Source organism: Aythya fuligula, chromosome 18 (genome assembly GCF_009819795.1).
Source record: "Aythya fuligula isolate bAytFul2 chromosome 18, bAytFul2.pri, whole genome shotgun sequence".
Classification (NCBI taxonomy): domain Eukaryota; kingdom Metazoa; phylum Chordata; class Aves; order Anseriformes; family Anatidae; genus Aythya; species Aythya fuligula.
This window is the reverse complement of record NC_045576.1, coordinates 6,522,868-6,543,937: the sequence shown is the minus strand read 5'-3', so window position 1 is coordinate 6,543,937 and position 21,070 is coordinate 6,522,868. Positions and strand designations below refer to the sequence as shown.

The window sequence follows — 21,070 nt, the reverse complement described above, 5'->3', positions numbered from 1 at the left end:
TTTTTTGGTTTTGTTTTTTTTTTAATCAAATAGAGCTGGTTTACATCACATGCCAAAAATCAACCAAGAAAAAACTTTCAGAGACAATTTTTAAGTTTGTCTACAGTCTGATAAAACGGTACTGAACTACTGCTTTATTTCTCCATGAGGTATAACAAGGACACAGAAATGGCTTCTGACTGGTATTAAAAATTCAGGTCTTGTCCCACTATTTAACAACTGAAGCTTTAAAGCAGTAGTGACCTCAAAACTGAGGGGAAGTTGAAGACCAAATACATTAGACTGTTTTAAAAAAAAATTGGGGAGCTAGGGGGTGAAAGGTTGTTGTCTTTTAACATTAGACTTAAAATCTCAGAGCCAATATATTCTCATCTCTTGATCCCATAGTGAAAACAATGTATCCAGGAGGTTCTGCAGCAAATCTCTGAATGATTTAGTTGTTAAATAAAAGGGGAAGGCTTATTTTGAAAAATGTTTTGTGTTTTTGTTGGGAACTATTGTGTTAAAGTATAAGTTGAAGAAATGAAAACGTAACTAGCAGCAGTCCCTGCCAGATTTGTTACTCCTAAGGGGAGGCAGACTACTGCTGCCATATGCAGGACTCAACTCTTGGTAGTAGTTTTCTGCGTTTAATTGAGCTTTGAGGCACTTAAAGTTTTTTATTCACTAGTTGAGGAATTTCTGCAAAAGGGTAAGTAAGGTAGATTTTATCTATTTGTGTCTGTTAGTTAGTACAGGAACTGGTGTCTGTTAACGCTATATATTTTTCTAGCTGGTTAAAATAATTTTAGAAAGGCAAACTGAAGGACAGAAATATTACCAATTCCAGAAAATCTGTTGCAGGAAAGGAGCCAAAAGTTGGCAGCCTTGAGACTTACCCTTGATCATACAAACTCATACAACTCATTATTTTATTCCCATAACTCTAATCATATGCCGTATAGTAAGCACTGCTCTTAAGTGTTGGAAAGAGAAATACTAATTGGTTTATGTGCTACTTCTCAGAGGGAGGGAGGGAGGGAGAGACGGAAACAAAAAAAGAAGAAACCAGACCCCGATCTTTCAACTTGTGAGAAGTCTGTCAGCTAAAGGTAAACTTGCATTCTTAACATAAGTCTGGTTTGCTGTCCCCTCCTCTCCCCCCTGTCTCCCAAGGGTTTTAAATCTAATCCTAAAAACTGCAGTATGAATCTTACAGGTTTGAAAATTAAGCAAAATAGCAAAGTCAGTATAAAGCTGATAAAAGCAAAGTGATGTTAAAACAAAGGCTGCAGAAAGCAGTTTTATTTTTCATGCCAGCCACCTTCCGCACTAGCAAAATTCAACAAAAGCAATTTGCAACAGGAGAAGCTGTTACTGCAGCTTTCCAGTTGTCCTTTTTTTTTATAAGAGAGTGTAAATTCAGTGGGACTGATACTGATCAACTCATTACCTTGTAGAGGAGAAGCCTGAACTACAGTAAGGGAAGTTTTATAGGTGAAGGTGAAAAATATTAATTGGATTTTAAAGTAGTATGTGATCATTGATATAGCAAATAAAATAAAAATCTAATATAAATGAGTGTAGTACAGGTTACAGAATAATAAGATAACTCAGGTTATTGTGTTAATTGTGTGAATGAACTGTTTTAAAAGGAAACATCAAGGACAACACTCATTTGTAATTTACTGTAGACACACTACTAAGGATTTTAATACCTTTTATTGTAAGCCTTATTACAGGTCCAACACAGCACTGTCACTGGAAAGCTTTTGACTTATCACAGTATACAGGACTGGCAGAACAAACAAACTTAACTGCATCAGGGAGACTGTTATAGTTGGTGTTTCAGGCCTTGAATGGGAGAGTTGTTCAAATGTTCCAAGTTAGGCATTCAAACACCCTCTGCTGCAAAGGAAAGCAATAGGCACTTTTGCTTATATCAGATTGCAGAAATAGTTCTTAATTATATGGTCACCCAGAGACCTTGCCAGTTTTGATTCCATCTGTAGGCAGATATTCAAGTATTCTATTGTCTAAATGTCCCATGATGTGGATAAGAATTCATTGCTGAAATACAGTCAAGTGTTTTCAAGTCTGAATAATTAATTTGGAAACTTAGTTTACTTCCATTTCTGACAAAGCTTCTATTAAGTTAATATTGCACCTATAAAATCTTCAGAATTAATTATTCACTACTAGAAAACATGATTATTTTCAATTTTGCAAATTGGGTACTAGGAATGTACAAAGAAGATCTCGATCACAAAAAATGCAAACTAATGAAGAATTCAATTCATCATCTAGCCTGGGAATTTAACATGCCAGACCAGCACGTTATATATAATATGTTTACATCAATAGAAGCACATGCAAACTGATTCCTAAAACTCTGTTCAGTCTTCAGGCAATACTGTTTCCTATCAATTAACAAGTTGCTTATTTAGTAGGAGAACGAACTGCTGCTTTGAAAATAGAATGTAGAAACTAGCTACAGACTTGTTACCCATGTTGAAGAGACAATGACGAACTCATTGTTATGATTTATCCAAATGTTTGTGCTTCTTTTTCTATTAAAACTAACCAGATCTTAATGATTAGACATGATAATTTCAAATATATTTAAAATATCTAAAACACCAAAATGCTTGTGAGCTAAGGAAATTTTTTCTTTTTCATACAGTGACAGTAAAAACAAATGTCATGACTTCCTCAGAAAAAGAACAAGTCATTTGGAGAATCCAGTAAGCACTGAAAACTATGCATGAGTTTGTAAGATCTGGTGTAAATCACATTAAAACACGTTTACACTTTTTAATGTGTAAATCACATTTAAAAAAAAAGCTCATGCTACTTTCTCAAAAAAAATAAGTAGCTGAAATTGCAACTTAGGTTTGAGTTGGGTAATACTTTTAAATATAAATTAAAATTTCTCCAATAGTGAAACTAAGCTGCAAAGAAGAAATTAATGATTTATACAATACCCTCCAACAAGTGTCGAATAATTAAGATAATTTTAAGCCACTGCTGTTTCTCTCATGAATTCCTCAAGGACAGTCACTACATTTCTGGCTTCCGGCATTTCTGCATGTTCTACTTTAACAATCTTCAAAAGAATGTCTCCACTGCCACAGTTCTTTAAAAACATGTAACACTTGAACAAGGCGTAGTGGTTCATTTCAGCCTGTCGAATAAACCTCTTCAGGTTGTTAATGTCTTGTATAGCCTGGAAAGACAGTTATTGAGAATTTTCTTATCCTTCTACACGGAAAGAAAACAACGTAGAAAAGTGCAGGAAGAATAGCAGTACAAGCAAAACAATTCTACATTGTTACTCAAGAGTAACATAAGAATTTAGTGAGTAATGTCATTGATGGGTATTACCACTATTACTCTAACAATGCAGAAGGTGTGGACATTATCGAGTTGCAGTACCAAGCATTTACCTCTCCTATTATGACGGGTCACTTAAGTTTAAAAATCTCAATGCATATTACCCAATTATACAATACTATGTGTACAAAGCTCAAACTAACAGTATTATAAGGAGAAAAAAAAAAAAACAAAAAAAAAACACCTTATTTTAAATAGGAGAAAAGGCCATTGGAGTACTTGCTGAAGAAACTTTCATGCTGCTTTACATTCTAGTCTTGTCAACTACAGTAAGCCAGTTCTAAAACTAAACGTTAGAGGTAACCAGTCAATGATATACAGACATTGTAAGTAACCTAAAACTCTACTTTGGTGCAAAAGCAATAACCTCGTCCCTCAATAACCCAATGTGTGTTCCAAGTCTTAAACAAATAAAAACAGTTACCTTCAATTTAAAGTTTTCCAAAATCTGCCGGAAGAGAAATGGATTTCCACCTTCAGCACCGTTTACAAAAGCATGCATCCAGTCCTCACAAAATCTGTTGCTTCCTGTTGTGTGTTCAGGAACACAGAGATGAGCAAAGAGGAAATGGGCTCAACATAGACATATAACTGCATTCACGTTGTTTAAGTGCTCTGTATGTCAAATGATAATAATATACCTGGGCCAGGAATTAAGACTTGAGAAAAACAGTACATGTAGAAAAGCAAACATAGATACAGCGATTATATGAAATTTTTTTCTGATTGTTGAATTCACAACTTTTTTGTTTTTCTGGTTGGATTTTTGACAATCATTTTGCAGCTTCCATGAAGTGTGAAAATCATAGTTTCATGGCCTGTAAACTACAACAGGTAAAAAAAAAATTCCTCTGCTAACTCACAGGTAAACAGGTGTTCTAGTTTCCAGACATAATCCAGACTTTCTGGCCATAAATCTGTGAGCTGCTGAATATCCTCAACTATTTCTAATGTCAAGGGTTCTCAGCAGCTGAGGGATAAAGGGGGATATAACAGCTGTAATCTCACCTGCATTATGCAGCTGAGGCTGGGGTCCACTACAGTCTATAATCATTGACTTGTGCTGTTCCTCAGTCATGGCAATGCACAAGGAGGTCATTGTGCCTTCCTGAACAAGTCCTTGGAGACTGGCAGCTGCCAGAAACCTGACACAAAAAGCTCTTGTGAACTGCTTGTTTCTATAGTTTAAGAACAGCAAGAACAGGAAGGTGTCATACAAAAAAGCCAAGTTATTCACAGGTACCTTAATCTCAAAGTATCCTTACCTGTTAATGTCTTTTTCTGTTCTTTCATCTGCATTTTTTACTTCCACAGGAGTATAACTCAATGCCTTATAATAAAGAAACAAAAGTTAAAAAGCTAGATGCATCTTGGAGATTACTTCCATTGCTACATTGTAGCTACTAGCAATAAACGTTTAACATCGTACTTTTAAATTTACTGTTTTCAGAGTAAGAATAGAAAGGAAATATTCCATATCATAATCATTGCAGCTGGCTTTGCATTCAGAAGAAATACAGTGGTTACACTTTATTAGCTATTCCATCCAAAATCTTCTTAAACTCATGGGCTAATGCTAGGATTAATTTTATTTTTTGTACCAGGGAATTACATGAAGCCTACAGGCAATGTAACAGCCCTTCTGACTCACGGGGATTATAGCAAGGTCAGCTTGCTCATACCATGTCTAGTTTTCTCATTCTACTTATACCTTGGACACTACTAAAGGATCTAAAATTAGTTAACTACAAAAATTACAGTTTATTGATTCTTGATGCAAAAAATTGCTAAGTATCCTTAGCAATAAAGCAGGAAGAAAGAACTTGTCCTGAACTTTAAAACAAACGGTGTTCCTTATTTACTCCTGTTTGAGAAAGCAAATGTAAGAAATATTTTAAACACATTACAGTCACTGAGATGTCTTTTGAGCCCTTTTTAGATACCCAGTTTGAAATACACTTACAGCATGTAACAAGAAGGCAAGTTTCTCCTGGAAGAGCTGTACTACTCTTTGAATAGGGCATATGGAATTCTCAAACCAGCTTCTCAAATAGGGGTTAACATAGGTCTCCAAGGTTTTTTGCTGTAAAAAGTTGAAACATCAAAGCTTTTAACTACTAATTAGAAGCCCGTTAATAATCTATCCAACATAAAATATTTGGATATCAAAACCTTTTTCATTTCAAACAATACTAGATTAAAATAATGAGTTTGACATTTAAAGCTACAGCTTTTGGAATATAAGCTACAATGGTTTTCACGTTTCAAGAAGTAGAAAAATCTGCAATATATTAGGAGTTCTACTGAGCAAACAGCATGCACCAGCAGACAGGACGAAACAGTAACTTCAAACACATAGTTTCTATTAGAAGAATTGCGACAGGACCCATCAATAAGAATCCTTCCTTAATGTTAAGAAGTGGTAAGAATCTAGGTGGACGTGGATAACTTTCCTGTAGACCATTATATTTTATTAGTCAGTCTTCTCTCTCACGTTAGCTGCAAGTAACCTTTGAGCAATTTATGACTGGCACAAAAAAATCCCTTTTTTTTCCCTTCTAAGCTGCGTGGCTGTCAGTACTTTAGACATTCACAATCTCTACAGTGGAGCTAGTACCTCTCTCTCCCAGAGTTTTGTCTCTATATAATTCTTCTGGATCGCTTGAGTAATAAATTTGTTTAAAAAGTCATATTCACTGCTTTAAAAAAAGAACTTACCTCCACATCAAGGTTTAGCTTCAGACTTTGAATGTATTTGTCCAGCTCAAGTCTGAAAGTATCTTCTTAAGGAAAGTAAGATACATCAGCTCAAATCTGTATTTTGCCCTTTCAGGATATGGTTGTTACTGACATTTTCAGTTATGCACTGGAACATATGCACAAATGGGCTCATTTCAAGCAGGAAATGGACAAGAAGAGAACATCATTTTTACATCATTTCTCTCTTCACACAGATAAGGTAAGGATATAGTTCCAGACCTTTCTCTGAGCCACCCAGGAAACAAACCACATATTCTGCAGCATTTATGTCCGATTCCAGTATTGGTGTTTCTAGAAGATTTTCTTGTTTCAAAAGACAGTAATAACAGCCAACTTTACATTCTGGTATGCTGTGCAGTAAAAAAAAAAAAAAAAAAAAAAAAAAAAGTTAAAGGTACATTACTTTAAATGAACGTGCAAGCTGGACATATGACTTCTATGAATAATTTTCACCCCCAGCACAGGTGGCTCCCATAGTCACATACCGAACTGTCTTAGACCTTCTCTTTTTTCATTCTATAGTACACTAAGAGTAGTTTAATAGGAAATAGTCGTAAATACTGGTAATAGTTTTTAAATACTGAAGCCATAAATTATTTACTATGAAAGTTTTCTCAAAGCTACCCAGAAAAAGAGAAAAGTACCATTTGCGTACCGCTGTTATTAACAGCAGCAATAGACTGAGAACATGCAATTACAACTAAACTTAAGTGCAAAAGTAGATAGCAAGATGTGCAATGCTGTCGGTGTTTCCTACAACTTCTCATTCATAAATAATTTAAAAGTCATGTTTTACCTCAAATCCACAGATGCTACATTCCCCATCCCTTCAAAAAGGGCTCCTTTAGTCAGACGTTTAGCAATAAAACTACGGAATTCAGTTTCTGCTTCAGTTGGTAAGTTTGTGTCCAGCAAGGTGAGACTTTAAAAAGCAAGATGAAATCATTAGCAAAAAGCAAATATAACTGTTTTCATAGAATCATAGAATGTGGTTTTGTTTCTCTAAACAAGAGCAGATCTGCTTGCAGTCATCTGCTTCTAGAAGGGAGACCACTGTGATCTCTCCCTGGCTTACAGATAACTCGCTCTGTGACTTCTGGCCCATTAGGAATGCATTCAGTGGTTTGTCCACTAGACCAGAAGTCTGGAGCTGTGGTGTCAGCTGATGCTGAGCTCCTGAGCACCTATGACAAAGTCAGTGACTAGTCCTCTTCATTTCTATTTCCATAGTTGTAACAGAGCAACAACCATATTGCACAGCTTGTAGAACGATAACTTGTCAAACTAAAATTGGTTACAAGTTTTAGTTATCTGTTATCTGCATAAAGACACCAATATGGCAAAGACATCAAAATGGGATGTAGTAGATGATTACACACTTCTGCAGAGTGGCTTTACCTGAAATCCTCACTGGAGGGTGTCTCTGCTGCTGCACTGCCGGGACTGCCATCCCCACTGTCTGCTCCCTGCCGTGAAGATCTTAAAATCAAGGAATTCTTATCAGCCTTATTTTTTTTTTTCACAGCCACAACATACAGGCAGAACAGGCAGTGGGGAAAGGTACTGCCTGGGGGCGTTTTAAAGCGGGAGCAGGAAACGAGAATATTATCAGAGGAGGAAAAAAAATAAAAAAATCTTGTGCAAGAGAAGCGAAAAAAAGCGAAATCGAGCATCTGGGAACAGACGAGGCCTGGAAACGGCCTCCCCGCGGGGCGGACCCGGCCCCTCACCTGCGGCTCCGGTAGCCGTAGAGGCTGTGGTAGGTGCTGCCGTGCCGCTCCGGCCGCCGCTCCTCTCCGGTGCCGCCCTCCTCGCTGCTCTCCAGCTCCCGCTCCTCGCCGTCCGGCAGCGCCGGCAGCATACCGAGCCCGACCCCGACCCCGGCCCCCGCCGCGCCTCAGCCGCCACCGCTCCCCGCCCCTGAGGCCGGGCGGGGAAGGGGCGGGCAGCCCGCGGGGCTGCGCCTCAGCTCGTCGTGCCCGCCCCGTGAGGCGGTAACGAGCCGGGACCGTTAGAGCCCGGCGGCTGGGGGGAAGCTGCCGCCCGGCGGGCGCTGCGGCTGCTGCGTTAGTGCCATTTATTGAAGAACACGAGGGGAACCATAAGGAACCCGGGCCAGTAAACTTTCATCACAGCCCAAACCCCTACAATGAGCGGTTTAAGAGCGAACGGCTTCTTGCCTGCTCTGCTTGGACAGAGAAAAACCCCAAACCCAAGAATTTATCACTAACACCAAGCAGGGAAGTGCGAAAGGCCCCCGCCGATCCCTCAGGCGAGGCTGAGACAAAATGGCGGCCGCACTGTCCCGTCACGGCCCCTTCCCTCTGCCCCCCTTCCCCGCCGCGCGGCATGCCGGGACCGCCGGGCTGCGGCGGGCACAGCCTGCGCGCGTCACGTGGGCCGCCCCCTCCCTCCCGCCTCGCCGCAGTGCATGCTGGGAGCGCGGCGGCAGAGCCAGGAGGGAGCGTGGCGGCCATTTTGTGCCTGCCTCGCTCGCCTCCGGGAGGGGGCCGGTGCGGGCGCTGCTGGCTCGGCGGGGAGGGAAGGAGGGAAGAAGGAGTTCGGCTGTTTGCTTTTCTGCCTAGGTCGCGGGCACCGTCGCCATGGGCCGTAAGAAGAAGAAGCAGCTGAAGCCTTGGTGCTGGTATCCTTCTGTGTGAGGGGAAGCGGGGGGGGGTGCGGCCGGGCCCCGCCGAGCTCCGCGCTGCCTCATGATGGGGCTCGCCCCTCGGCCCCTGGTCCCGTCACGGCTCGATTCGCGTTTGCTCCCTTTGCTTTTCTGCGCCGCTCGGTGCCGGCGTGGGGTTTGGTCCGTGCCCTTCCCTAGCGTCTCCTTTCCTCGCCCCCCCCCCCCGTTCCCCTCCCCCCCCCCGCGGCCTTACCCGCCCGCCTCGCGTCAGGGCCGCGCCGCCAGGCCGCTGCTGCCTGGGGAACGGGGGGGGCGCTCCTTGGGCCTCGGGCGCTAGCGGAGGGAAATCCTGCCGGATAAATAAATACTCAAAAAGCGAGGCAGGCCTGGTTAAAAGAGACCTTTTGAAAGCTAATTGTAGAATTGTAAATATGTAATCGCTGCGTCAAAATCTCATACAATTTCTCAGTATATAGAAATATTGGTTTTTCTCGAATCGGTCTCTTATAATCTGTTTTTTAAAGGGCCATTGCAGGATTGCTTTTTCTCTCACGTTTTTGCCTAATCTGAAACCGTATAATAAAGGAGTTTATAAGCTACTTTGAGATTATTTACCGGTTTATGTTGGATGGCATCTAAGCTTCTATTTCAGGCACTAATAGGTCTTAAGTTTTGCTGAAAGTGGGGAGCACGTTGTGTTAGCAAGGACGTGCTAGTAACAAATGTGTCTGTCTTGCTTAGCAAGATGTCTGGAGCATTCACTGGAATGTTAACGCTGATCTGCAGAAAAGAAACAGCAGTTTGTCTTTTCTGTCACCCAGAAGTCTAGAAAATTCTTCCTTTCAGTTTAAAAACAAATTTCTTTAATTACTTATAGATTAATATTTAATCACGTGATATCATAAGGTTCGAGGTAGCTGGATGACTGAAAGAAAAATAAAACTAAAACTATTCTTTACTCTGTTATAAATGTTTGTTACTGTTGCATTTTATTAAACAGGACCTTTTGCTGAGCGTTTAGCTTTGCTTCCTTTTTGTGGATTTCCCGTTTGTTTCTCCTTTACTGCTTTAGCAACTTGTACAAATCTAAAAGTATACAAAGAGAGGAAGGAGTCTGCTTAGAAATAACTAGGGCTTGAAACTCATCTTGAAATCCATCAAATAATATGGATTCAAATTATGATTGTGGTCGCGTATACACATCTTGCCAGTTTTCCAACGCAGTAACTTATCTGAAGAGGGAAACAATGGGTGGTGCAAGGAGGGAGGTTTGGTTTCAGACATCCATGCAATACTTGTTCTGATATGAAAGCTCAGAGGTGCTTTCTCTGCTTTTTTTTTTTTTCCTTTAGAAAAAAAATATATTAACACTAATGCTAGTTAGCCTAGCGTTACATAGAAACTCACTTTCAGAATTAAATACTTCCTTAACGATCTTCAATAGGTATTGTAACAGAGATTTTGATGATGAAAAGATCCTTATACAGCATCAGAAAGCAAAGCACTTTAAATGCCATATATGTCATAAGAAATTGTATACGGGACCTGGTTTAGCTATACACTGCATGCAGGTAAGAAGTTTTAGACTTAAGAGAAAACTTTCCTTGACAGTATTTAAAATTGGAATTAATAAACTTAAATTAATAAACTTACAAATGTGTTCTTTGGGGGCTTCCACAATCATGAAAACTGATGAGGGAAAGATGGTAGTGCTCTGTTTCAAGGACAGGGCTCTTGCTGCGTCAGCAGTTCTGTGGTGAGTATGTTGCAGAGACCTTTGCAGTCACTTTGAAGATGTAGGAGTGAAGGAGTTGCGTTGTATTGGTGTTCAGAAGAAAAGTCTATAAACTAGTTTTAGGATTTAATGGTAGCAACAGTGATGGCTACTGTGTATCAAGAAAATGGTTGGCTAGAGAGACTTTTGCTTTTAAGGATGTTGCTTTTGTATTTTGATGGTAAGTTGGTGGAATAATTTAGAATGTAACCTGAGTTGTGGTCAGGAGGACTTTTTTTTTCTTTTTTTCTCTTTAGGTACATAAAGAAACAATAGATGCTGTTCCAAATGCTATTCCTGGAAGAACAGACATTGAACTGGAAATTTATGGCATGGAGGGCATTCCAGAAAAAGATATGGAGGAACGGAGAAGGTTACTTGAACAAAAAACTCAGGGTAAGGTATAATCTAGCTAGGTATCTGTAATTTTTTTAGCACATTTCTTAAAATAAATTTACTTCAGAATGTATTCTTTGAGTCTGCTATCCTGGTTGACCAATATGTATAAACTATACAGGAGGTAGTATTACTTTGTCTTGAAATATCAGTCAGATGTTACAATATTGTAACAAAAATGTATAATATTTGCCTCTCAATTCATTATTTGTAGGCTTTGTGTACAAAACTGTTTTTGGTGGTTTGAAGTGGGGTTTTCTGCTTTTTTTTTTTTTTGGTCTTTTTTCGTTGTGGTGTGTTTTTTTTTTTTTTTGTTGTTGTTTTGTTTTTTTTAGATGTTCAGAATTGGTTCATTAAGTGTTACCCCTGTGTGAAGATTTCCTGTGTCTGTCTTACTCATACTAAGCTGTGTGAAACAGCTCTCACTCCTTGGAAAAGGGCTGGGTTAATACATCCCTAACTGCAGCTTCTGTCTTCCAACATGGCTGGGAAATGTTAAGCAATATGTTGTTTTCTTTTCCTGTTTAGAAATAAAACTATTACCCAGTGAATATGGGGATGGTGATTTTTTTTTTTTCACTTGTTTGGAGGAAAGGCTAGGAATCATACTAGTCTTACGATACAGGAATACTTCAACTTCTTTGCTCTTTAAGTATGCTTTTCCTTTGAGTTGTTCTGGCTTATTCTGAGGAGGCAGAGACTGACGTGAAGGAAGACCCCTATTATGTTGAGGTTTGTTACAGTGCAGTCACTTTCCTTTTTTATTTGTACGGATGATAGTAGGCTCACTTAGCTTTACTTCTTTGTAATTTTGTGAGTTTTTGAACATGATAAGCTATGAAATTACTTTTGTTCCAAATAGTATATTCCAGATAAAAATAAATTTGTTTTCAATCTGACCATATGCATTGTATTATTTAGCAGAAAGCCAGAAAAAGAAACAACAAGATGATTCTGATGAGTATGAAGATGATGAATCTGCAGCTTCAACTTCATTTCAACCCCAGCAAGTTCAGCCACAGCAGGGGTACATTCCCCCAATGGCACAACCAGGTTTGCCTCCTGTGCCAGGTGCACCAGGGATGCCTCCAGGTAAGGATAGTATTTTGGAGCTAGGTACTGAAAAGTTGACTAGGAATACAAATCACTGCTGGAATAATAATCTGTTCCTTCCAAGTCTAGGGTTAAAGGTATTAAAATAGTTTTGTAAGGTGCATATCAGTGGTTTCTTCAGGTTCACACACCACCCTTCCACAGTGGGTAGGTGTGCACGTTCTCCTTTGTGAACATTTCTTATGCTAGCATCTAGACTGAAGGTGTAATATATGTAATATATTTGTTACTAAGATCAGTAATTTAAACACAAATCTACAGGTCACATCTGTTTGTGATACTTTGTAATAAGATTTCAGGAATACAGAGCAGGAAGGCTACTGTGTATTTAGAGTTTGCTAAATTACAACAGGCAATTTATACACAGGTTACAAATACATTGCAGAAAAAATTTTGATTAATGACATTGCAAACTGGCCTTTTCTGCAATGACGAGGCCTGTTCTTTGGAGACTCTACTCAGAATGCTTACACTTGGTGTCTTGCAGGACTGGGAACAACAAATCATACAGATTTGCAGATACTCTTTTATATTGCATCATTTGTAAGCAGTGTTAATTCAAAAAATAATCTTTTACAGCTTCCTGTAAAACATTTATTCAGTCTAAATTTATTATATTAGATTTGTGTGAGACCGTATGTTGTTGGAGTTGTATAAAACGTATTTTTCTTTTGTTAAGGTATACCACCATTAATGGCAGGTGTTCCACCAATGATGCCTGGCATGCCTCCAGTGATGCCTGGAATGCCACCTGGGTGAGTAGCTAGAAAGATTTAATACTACATTTTCATACTGTGCATTTTAAACTGTCACAGAAACAGTAAAGCTAAATAGAAAAACATATGTAGGAACCTGTGAACTCTGTGACTTTAATATTAGGATGCACCGAAAATCTAGGTGGCTATAAACCAACATTAAAAGTATAGTTGAAGTATGACTTATATATAAGTATGTTGCCTCTTTCCTAATTTTAGTAATGTTGTAACAATTTTAAATTTTGTTTTGTTGGTTTAAAGCCTTCTGGGAACCACTGCTTTGTGTATTGCAGAAATGTGCATCTGGCTATCAGTCATGCAACCTATTGGGGAAATATATAGTGAATAGTTTTAATTTCTTCTTTAAATATGAGAATAAAGATTTTATTTTGGGCAAGAGTAAGATGTTGGTTTTTATGTTTGTTTGGGATTTACACAGTACCCTATCATAATGTGTTTGGAAAATCATAGTTAGATTTTTGATTTTTTCATAAATTTTCACAGATTACATCAACAAAGAAAATACATGCAGTCATTTTGTGGTGGAAACATGTAAGCATCTCATTAACGTAATTATAGGTACATTCATTATGCCATTTTATGTCATATATTTGATAAGATTGAAACTGTCTTACTGAAAACCTCTGAATATTGCTGAGACTTTGGGAATAATGTCTAATTAGGTTTTGTTGTTGTATAATAAAAAAATAACTTATTGATATGGTTACTACAAAGCTACATGCTGTGAGAAATGCATTCTACAGATATTAATAAAATAGACCCTTTGGGATTTATATATATATATATTTTTGGCACCAGAATATGTACAGCTCTGTGTTTAGTCCTTTACCCTGTAGGACTTGCTGCAGGAGCTTTGTGCTTGAGTTTTAAAGTTCACTAAGGTGAGAGGTTGTTCTCTTCTGAAACACCAGTGTTGTTTTAACTGTCTTTGAATTTAAAAATCATATCTTAAACATCTTATGGATGTTCGTGACTGTAAATCTTCTGTTGGAAACTGAACAGAATTTTATCAAGCTTGTGGGTGTTTAGTCCTCCTTAAACTTTGTTAACTTTAGGTGACTGTAATGTTACCTAGTAAAACATGCAAATGAACTTGTCAAAAAAAAAAAAAAAAACAGTGTAAACTCACTGAATGTTATGTTATGCTTTTACCTGGTTAAATGTAAGCTTTTGCTAAATTAACCTGATGACCTTTTGTTTAGAAATGAGGAAAGGAACTGGGTCCTGGGGAGCAGCTTATTTTTTAGCATGACACTAGTTCCAGCCCTGTCCCTGCAGTTTTCCAGAAAGTCATCTTCCTTGTGGCAGCAGGAAGCAAATGTCCAGCAGTTTCTTTTCTTTTTTTTTTTTTTTAAACGGTTATCAAAATGGATGGCAAGATTGACTTTGCTTTCTCCAACTATGAATGCAGAAAAAGGGATAATACTATGTTCCTAGTCATTAGTGCATCTGATTGCTTGTTCCCAGTAGTAGACAAGTAAGTTGAGATTAATAAGGCTGGGTAGCAAGCTGCTTTGCAGAGCTCACCTGTTTACGATGATTCACTTGATTTTGAAATGGCAACAGTAAATGTTTCTAGACTGTTACATAAAATAGAAACTGCTTAATTGTTTTGATCTGGTACTCAATTGGATGCTGCATATCTGTTTAGTTTGCTATATCTAGCAAGCATAAGTAATAGGCATTCCTTTATTTTGTTTCCTGTAATCCAGCTTCGAGTGTCTGGAAAAACGAAGCCAAGCTTAAACTACCCTTGGTTTGTTTCCTGCAAAGGAATTCTTTGTATATAGTTTTCCAATTTAAAAGCACTTAGTGTCATTGTCAATTTTTTTTAAATGGAGTTACCACCTTATGGAGGAGTAGTTTGCTTATATTAAGGGTTGTGTGTGTAGTTTAGAGGAGGAATACACAATTTGCAGTGTGGCTTGGTAGATAAGGATAAAAAGAATCATTTAGATTTAAATTCCACCTTTGTGTTAGGAAATACACTCTTATTTTGGCCTGGAAAAAAAAACACTCCTGTTTTTAATGTGAAAGAAAAATAATAATGATTCCTCATTTAAAAATAAAAATAAAAAATCTATCCTAAGTGTAGGAAATACTTAGTGTAATTAAATCTCCAGAAGTCATGTTATCTCCTAGTCTCTGTTTTTATCAGTGTTTTGTGCCTAACTTTACAGAGTTGGGTTCTGCCACTCGCTAGAGGAAGTCAAAATAGTATGAGGGTGCCTAAATCACAAATAGACTTGTGGTGTCACAAAGGTATAATACCAGAAGTAGAGCAATTTTAGTGTGATTACAGTTGCTGTTTTTCCTACGTGCAAATTTTCTGAGTGTATCTATATCAGGTTCTTAGAACACAATACCAAAACTAATATCCTGAAATGCATACCAAGATGGTTGTCAGTTCTGGAATCTGATAACAGAGGAAGTAAAAGTGTGGGGTGTTAAAGTTCAAATGAAAACTGTTTGGAGGTTTCTGTGTCTTCTTTTTTTCTTGTTGAAAAACATGTCTATCTAGTCTGCTGTTTTTGGATTGCCTCTTTAAATTATTTTTGTATTTAATCTAATACAGGTATGTGCCAGTTGTTTTAACAGTTTATCATGGATGTTCTTATCGATGCTTGCTTTTTGTTCAATAGGATGATGCCGATGGGTGGAATGATGCCTCCTGGGCCAGGAATACCACCTCTTATGCCTGGTATGCCACCAGGTAGGTCAGGGCTGTCAGACACATACTGTGTTGAGAGCTAAACCTTATTTCTGCTGTAAGTTGAGATTTTTATAAAGACTATCCATATGTATGCTACCGCCTTGATGCAGATGGATTGCTGCAGAAGCCACTCTTGTGCAAAGGTGAAGCGATTATTTTGTGGCTTTTGACTACAAATAAGTGGTTGGGTTTGGTACTGTTGTGAAAGTAAAAAATTGAATGTAATTTTATTCTTACTGCTGTTTCCCTGTTTTTCGTGTTGCCTAGTCTCTCTTCATTCTGCTGTTGTCATGTCTGTGGCTGCAGCTGGAAAATTATAATTAAAATTATTTTTAAAAAATGTTGTGGGAAGTGAGAAATAGTCTTAATGTTATACCCCTGTAAAGAAACTAACTGGAATTTTGATCATATCGTAGCTAGAGCAAACCTGTTGAACTTCTGTAGCTCTTAAACAGCCTTATGTTCAGAGGGTGGTGGTTTGAGATTTGCTGGTTAGCCCAGATGTCTCACTGGAGGAGGAAGCAAGCCAATTGGACAGCTACAGCCTGGTTCTGCTGCACAGTAATGTGTAGGAACCTACATGAGCGGTTAACTCCCTGTCTCTGAGCCTCTCCTAGAGCAGCATAGGCAGAGTATGCGAAAAACAGAGCTAATTGCCTTGATTTATTGAGAGCATAAGTATCTTCTATCATTGAAATTGTAGTAGAAAATAAGACTTAATTCAGTATTGCTCTTAAGTGTTTGAGGTACTGCCTATACATGGACGGTTATTGGTGTTTAGGTGTAAATTAAGGTAAAACTTCGTTTAAATGTTTGGGGGAGGGAGGAGGGAAGTTGATAGTCTTAACGTGGCTAGTGACCTCTGCCTTTTGCGCTTGCTGTATATGGTGACTGGCTGTTGGCATTCAACTTTGTTACACTTTCTTTTACTATTGCCTTAAAAATATATCTTCCTTAGAGAAGCCTTGATTATAAAGAGCACTGGCAACAGAATCCTCTGAAGGAATGCTCCTCCTTCCTTGATCATGAGTCATTACAGATTCTTTGTGGTCTGTAGGTATGCCGCCACCTGTTGGCCCTCGTCCTGGGATGCCTCCGATGACACAAGCACAGCCTGTTACAGCACCAGGCATCCTTAACAGACCTCCAGCTCCTGCTGCGTCAGCACCTACCCCTCAGCCTCCAGTTACTAAACCACTCTTCCCGAGTGCAGGGCAGGTACGGTATCTCATAGCCTGGAATCTGTTGTTGTAATCTTCAAATTACCACTGTGTCAACAGTGAGGAGGCCTGAGAAATAACTGATTACATTTCTTGCTTGTGTTGATTTTTAATTCAGTGTAGTGTTTGAATGAATTTTAAAAGATTATTTTGTTTGTCTTATAACAGCCACGAAAACAGACTGAAGTTCTGTAAGCAGTGGGGAAGAAAGGAGTAGGCAAAACAGTGTTTGTTAACCCCTTCAGTTGTCATTATAAGGGTGCTTTGGGTGGGTGAGGGGAGGTGTTAGTCAGCTACAGGAATCTGCTTGCATAGAACTTAACCTAACGTTTCCAAAGTGGAAATCTTGACATGGCTTGTTCTCCCTTGTTCTTTTCATAATGGGCTTTTTACCAATAGGACTAATTTATTCTGTAGTTTTGTTCAAACTGGGTTAAACATTGTCTGAATGAGGTCTTTTGCTTTACAAAGTTTGAGTTAACTAAGGCGGTAAAACTTGGTTTAAATGTTTTGGGGAGGGAAATGGGAATTAATAATCTTAAAATGGCTTGTGACCTATGTTTTGATTTTACTTGCTGTGTATAAGTTTTTACTTGCTCTTGAGTATGTTGCAGAAAACTTGATAGTGTCCTATTTGCATTTTAGACTTCTACAGGGAAGATACTCATTTACAAAAGCACAGCCCCTAGCATAAGAAATCCTTTCATCTGGATACTTTCCACCCATTTGTTTGGAGACTTTTCACTGTTTCCTTTCTTTTATGCTACAGATGGGGACACCTGTCACAAGCTCAAGTACAGCTTCCTCCAATTCAGAAAGTCTGTCAGCATCTTCTAACGCTCTGTTTCCTAGCACAGCACAAGTACGCAGGAAGTCACAGATAAAACCAAATTGCTTTGCAACTTAACCCTTTGGACCATTCTGTAAAATCTAAAATTGACTAAACATCTTCAGATAATTTGTTGTATTCCTGATTATGTTTAGCTGGTAAAACTGCAGAGTCCTTGATTGTTAGTTGCATTTTACTAGAAATGAGCATGTCAAAGTGCCCAATTTTTCTTAGAGTGAAAAAAATGAAATGTTGTGTCCTGGTTCTAAAGGGTTAAAAAAGCATGAAAGCAGTTAAATGCATTTTAGTGGGCAGTGGTTAGCTTGATGCATGGTGAAGGCTTTTTAGTTCGATGTTTAATATGGTACATCATAATATAGGGAATTCTGTGATTTGCCTTACGTGCAAAAAATGGAAATACTTTTAAGGAAAGTTCAGCAAAGAATTCATAGAATAACTGTAAACAAAAGCATTCTCTCGTAACTAAAGCTTGCTTTGAAGATTGGTGCATCTTCAGAGAAAGCCTCAGCCAACTTTTCTTGTTTAAGAACTTTAAGAACAAAGTAGGAAAGATGAGATGCTGGCATCTGTAGTGATCTGACCTCATCTACCTTCAGTTGATTCTTCACTCAGAAATGGTACTAAAGGTCTGTAGAGAGATACAGTACTTCAAAAACAAACAAAAAAAAACCAGTATTATTTCTAGAGAGAATGCTTAAAACAAAAGACACAATAGAGTTTTCTTAAATGTTTCATAAAAACATTTTTAAATACCTAATTTTAATAAATGCTAACACTGAGCTGTGCTCTAAACTAATGGTTGCTAAAGTTTGCTAATAATTTAGTGAGACAATTTATACTTATAGGCTGTTAATAAATCTGTGATTTATGAAGGATTTAGACATTTTATCAAACTCAGTATTTGAGGTAAAAAAATTTTGATAGGATTTTTTGTTGTTGTTGTTGTTCCTTTTTTCTAGTTGTGGCTTTTGACCTGCAAATTTTAGATTTTCCTGTGTGTGTGTGTATATATATGTATGTATATACTGGGTTTTATTTTGTCTTGTTTTCAGTTGCTTTAGTATGTGATAAGGCTGAAGTTTACTTTTTGTCAAGCTTATTTTAATTATGTATCTCACTGGAAGGTTTCAGAGGTCTAGCAGACATCATTTAAGTTTTCTTATGCTTTAAGAAGTAAGTATTGATCTATCTCTGTGTTTCACAGGCTGCAGCAGCTGTTCCAGGTCCAGTTGGTACTGATTTCAAACCTTTGAATTCTACACCTGCAACAACAACAGAACCCCCCAAGCCTACATTCCCTGCTTACACACAGTCTACAGCTTCAACCACTAGCACGACAAACAGTACTGCAGCTAAACCAGCTACATCAATAACAAGTAAGCCTGCTACCCTTACGACAACCAGTGCAACCAGTAAGTTGATCCATCCAGATGAGGATATATCGCTGGTAAGTTTAATATTTTCACTGCCTTACAGAAAATGCAATTTATGCTGATATGACTGACTTAAGTAGAATTTCTTCTGTGTTCCGTATAACAATATTTTAATAATGGTGAGATTGCAAAACTTGTAGAATTAATATAACAGAACCACACGCTGAGAAAATGTCCTTGGTTGAGAAGTGATGATTGCCATCCTGCAATAATCCTGTTTTAGATCTCAATCTTACCTTTCTGGTGATAGGGAATTGCTCAACTGAAAATACGATTTGGAGTTTATTTCTGTTTGTGATTTAAGCTTGAAGTTAAATAGATGCAGCTAATGAGTGTAAGATGAAGGACTTAACAGTTTGAAGTGGTCTTGGTGCTATTACAGCAATCATAAATCAGGAATTGATGGATAAAACAAACGAACCTTAATTTCAGTTCATTTATCTCTAGATCTGCATTTGTTGTCATCTTGTTGTGAGGAGAAAGCTTTCTTCAGCTGAGGGAGGAGGAGAACTTGTATTGTGTGCAAAATACTGAATTAGCCACTATTAATACAGTAACTTTGGCAGGAGGGGGGGAAAATCCAAAGGTTTAATAGCAGCAACCTAGAATTTCTGAGATACTGATAGTTCAGTACCTGCAATCCACTTTTGCTACATTTATTTACTTTGCCTTTGCTGAGTTTGTCTTACAGCATGCTATGGTTGTCTATTCCTGGTTTTAGGAAGAGAGAAGGGCACAGTTGCCTAAATATCAGCGTAATCTTCCTCGGCCAGGACAAGCTTCCTTGGGTAATCCACCAGTTGGACCAATTGGAGGTATGATGCCACCACAGCCAGGAATTCCTCCACAGCAACAAGGGATGAGACCTCCCATGCCACCTCATGGTAATCATAAGTTTCCTAGTTTTCTTTTCTCTAAAAGATTTGTATTTGCTGTAACTTCTCTAAAACTTGAAGTGGCAAGTACTGTGAAAAACAGCTTTTCACAAAATGCAGCTTTGCCTGTTTGAAAAATGAATTCTTCTTTGCATCTTAAATATTTTGTTTATAGGTCAGTATGGTGCTCATCACCAGGGCATGCCAGGATATCTTCCTGGGGCGATGCCTCCTTATGGTCAGGGACCTCCGATGGTGCCCCCCTACCAAAGTGGACCTCCTCGTCCTCCAATGGGAATGAGACCTCCTGTAATGTCGCAAGGTGGCCGCTACTGATGCTACTACACACGCTCTAATAGGTTTGGAGATTAAACCTTTTCTCATCTTGTGCTGTTAATATAGCCAAGCTTCCGTCAATTAAGGCTTCATTGTGACTTTTAAAAAAAATAAGTATCTTCCCCACATGCAAGGAACTATTGGACATTCTTATTTTACATGGGAAAATTTATTTGGAATAATAACAGGAACTTTTCCTGATGTTGCAATTTATACTGTATGGCTTCTTTTTCATGTTTCATCTAGGTTTTTAGAAGTGAAGTATAGTAAATATGGTTCGTTAAATTGTGAAGGCGCTGGAATTACATGAACATACCACCTTAAAGGCAAGTTCTGTAACATTATGTTGCTATTTGTGAAATAATGCCTTCACAGCACTTCAAGTGCTGTTGGACTTTGTGTCCCCAACATAGTTTGGTGAGGGCTGTAACTGTTCGCAACTACTTGTACATTTAAGTCTGAACATGTAACAATATTTAATGTATTTAGAGTTCCTCCTGTTCCAGGGTTTAAGTAAACTGACCCACTAAGGTCGTGTGACTTTTCTGTACTGTTATAAACTTCATTGTAATAAAAGAAGAGAAAAATTTATATGCCTTTTCATTCATGACCAGCTGTGGACCACTGCCTGAAAGGTTTGTACAGATGCATGCCACGGTAGCTATTGATGTAATGAACACAGTTACTGGTGCTTTTCTGATAATGTCTCAATTCCTTATTTTAAAGCTTAAGTTGTTCCTTAGCTGCACGTCTGAGTAGACAAGACCTGTACACTTATTAACTGACGCTTCAAAAATGAGGCTGCAGGAGGCACATCTTAACT

At 38.4% G+C, this 21,070-nt stretch overlaps 2 protein-coding genes across 9 annotated transcripts; one reads left to right on the top strand and one right to left on the bottom strand.

Moving 5' to 3' along the window:
- Positions 1 to 1,682: 1,682 nt before the first annotated feature.
- On the bottom strand, positions 1,683 to 8,033 carry C18H17orf75 (chromosome 18 C17orf75 homolog). Of its 2 annotated transcripts, XM_032199571.1 has the most exons (10): positions 7,863 to 8,033; positions 7,531 to 7,611; positions 6,929 to 7,054; positions 6,342 to 6,482; positions 6,091 to 6,148; positions 5,336 to 5,455; positions 4,638 to 4,702; positions 4,381 to 4,517; positions 3,797 to 3,900; positions 1,683 to 3,205 (listed from the first exon to the last, which is right to left on the bottom strand). In XM_032199571.1, exons 1-10 carry the CDS (start codon positions 7,991 to 7,993, stop codon positions 2,996 to 2,998), a joined length of 1,173 nt encoding a protein of 390 aa, XP_032055462.1. In that variant the 5' UTR covers positions 7,994 to 8,033; the 3' UTR covers positions 1,683 to 2,995. The 2 variants fall into 2 exon arrangements, with proteins under 2 accessions (XP_032055462.1, XP_032055464.1); XM_032199573.1 differs by lacking the exon at positions 7,531 to 7,611.
- Positions 8,034 to 8,604: 571 nt separating this feature from the next.
- Positions 8,605 to 20,838, top strand: ZNF207 (zinc finger protein 207). Of its 7 annotated transcripts, XM_032199440.1 has the most exons (13): positions 8,605 to 8,776; positions 10,206 to 10,332; positions 10,793 to 10,931; positions 11,853 to 12,023; positions 12,724 to 12,799; positions 13,304 to 13,351; positions 15,463 to 15,533; positions 16,591 to 16,751; positions 17,523 to 17,615; positions 18,808 to 19,050; positions 19,758 to 19,920; positions 20,087 to 20,270; positions 20,494 to 20,838. In XM_032199440.1, exons 1-12 carry the CDS (start codon positions 8,736 to 8,738, stop codon positions 20,245 to 20,247), a joined length of 1,494 nt encoding a protein of 497 aa, XP_032055331.1. In that variant the 5' UTR covers positions 8,605 to 8,735; the 3' UTR covers positions 20,248 to 20,270; positions 20,494 to 20,838. The 7 variants fall into 7 exon arrangements, with proteins under 7 accessions (XP_032055331.1, XP_032055332.1, XP_032055330.1 ...); XM_032199441.1 differs by having other exon boundaries at positions 11,856 to 12,023; positions 20,087 to 20,838; XM_032199439.1 differs by having other exon boundaries at positions 20,087 to 20,838.
- The last annotated feature ends 232 nt before the right edge of the window (positions 20,839 to 21,070 follow it).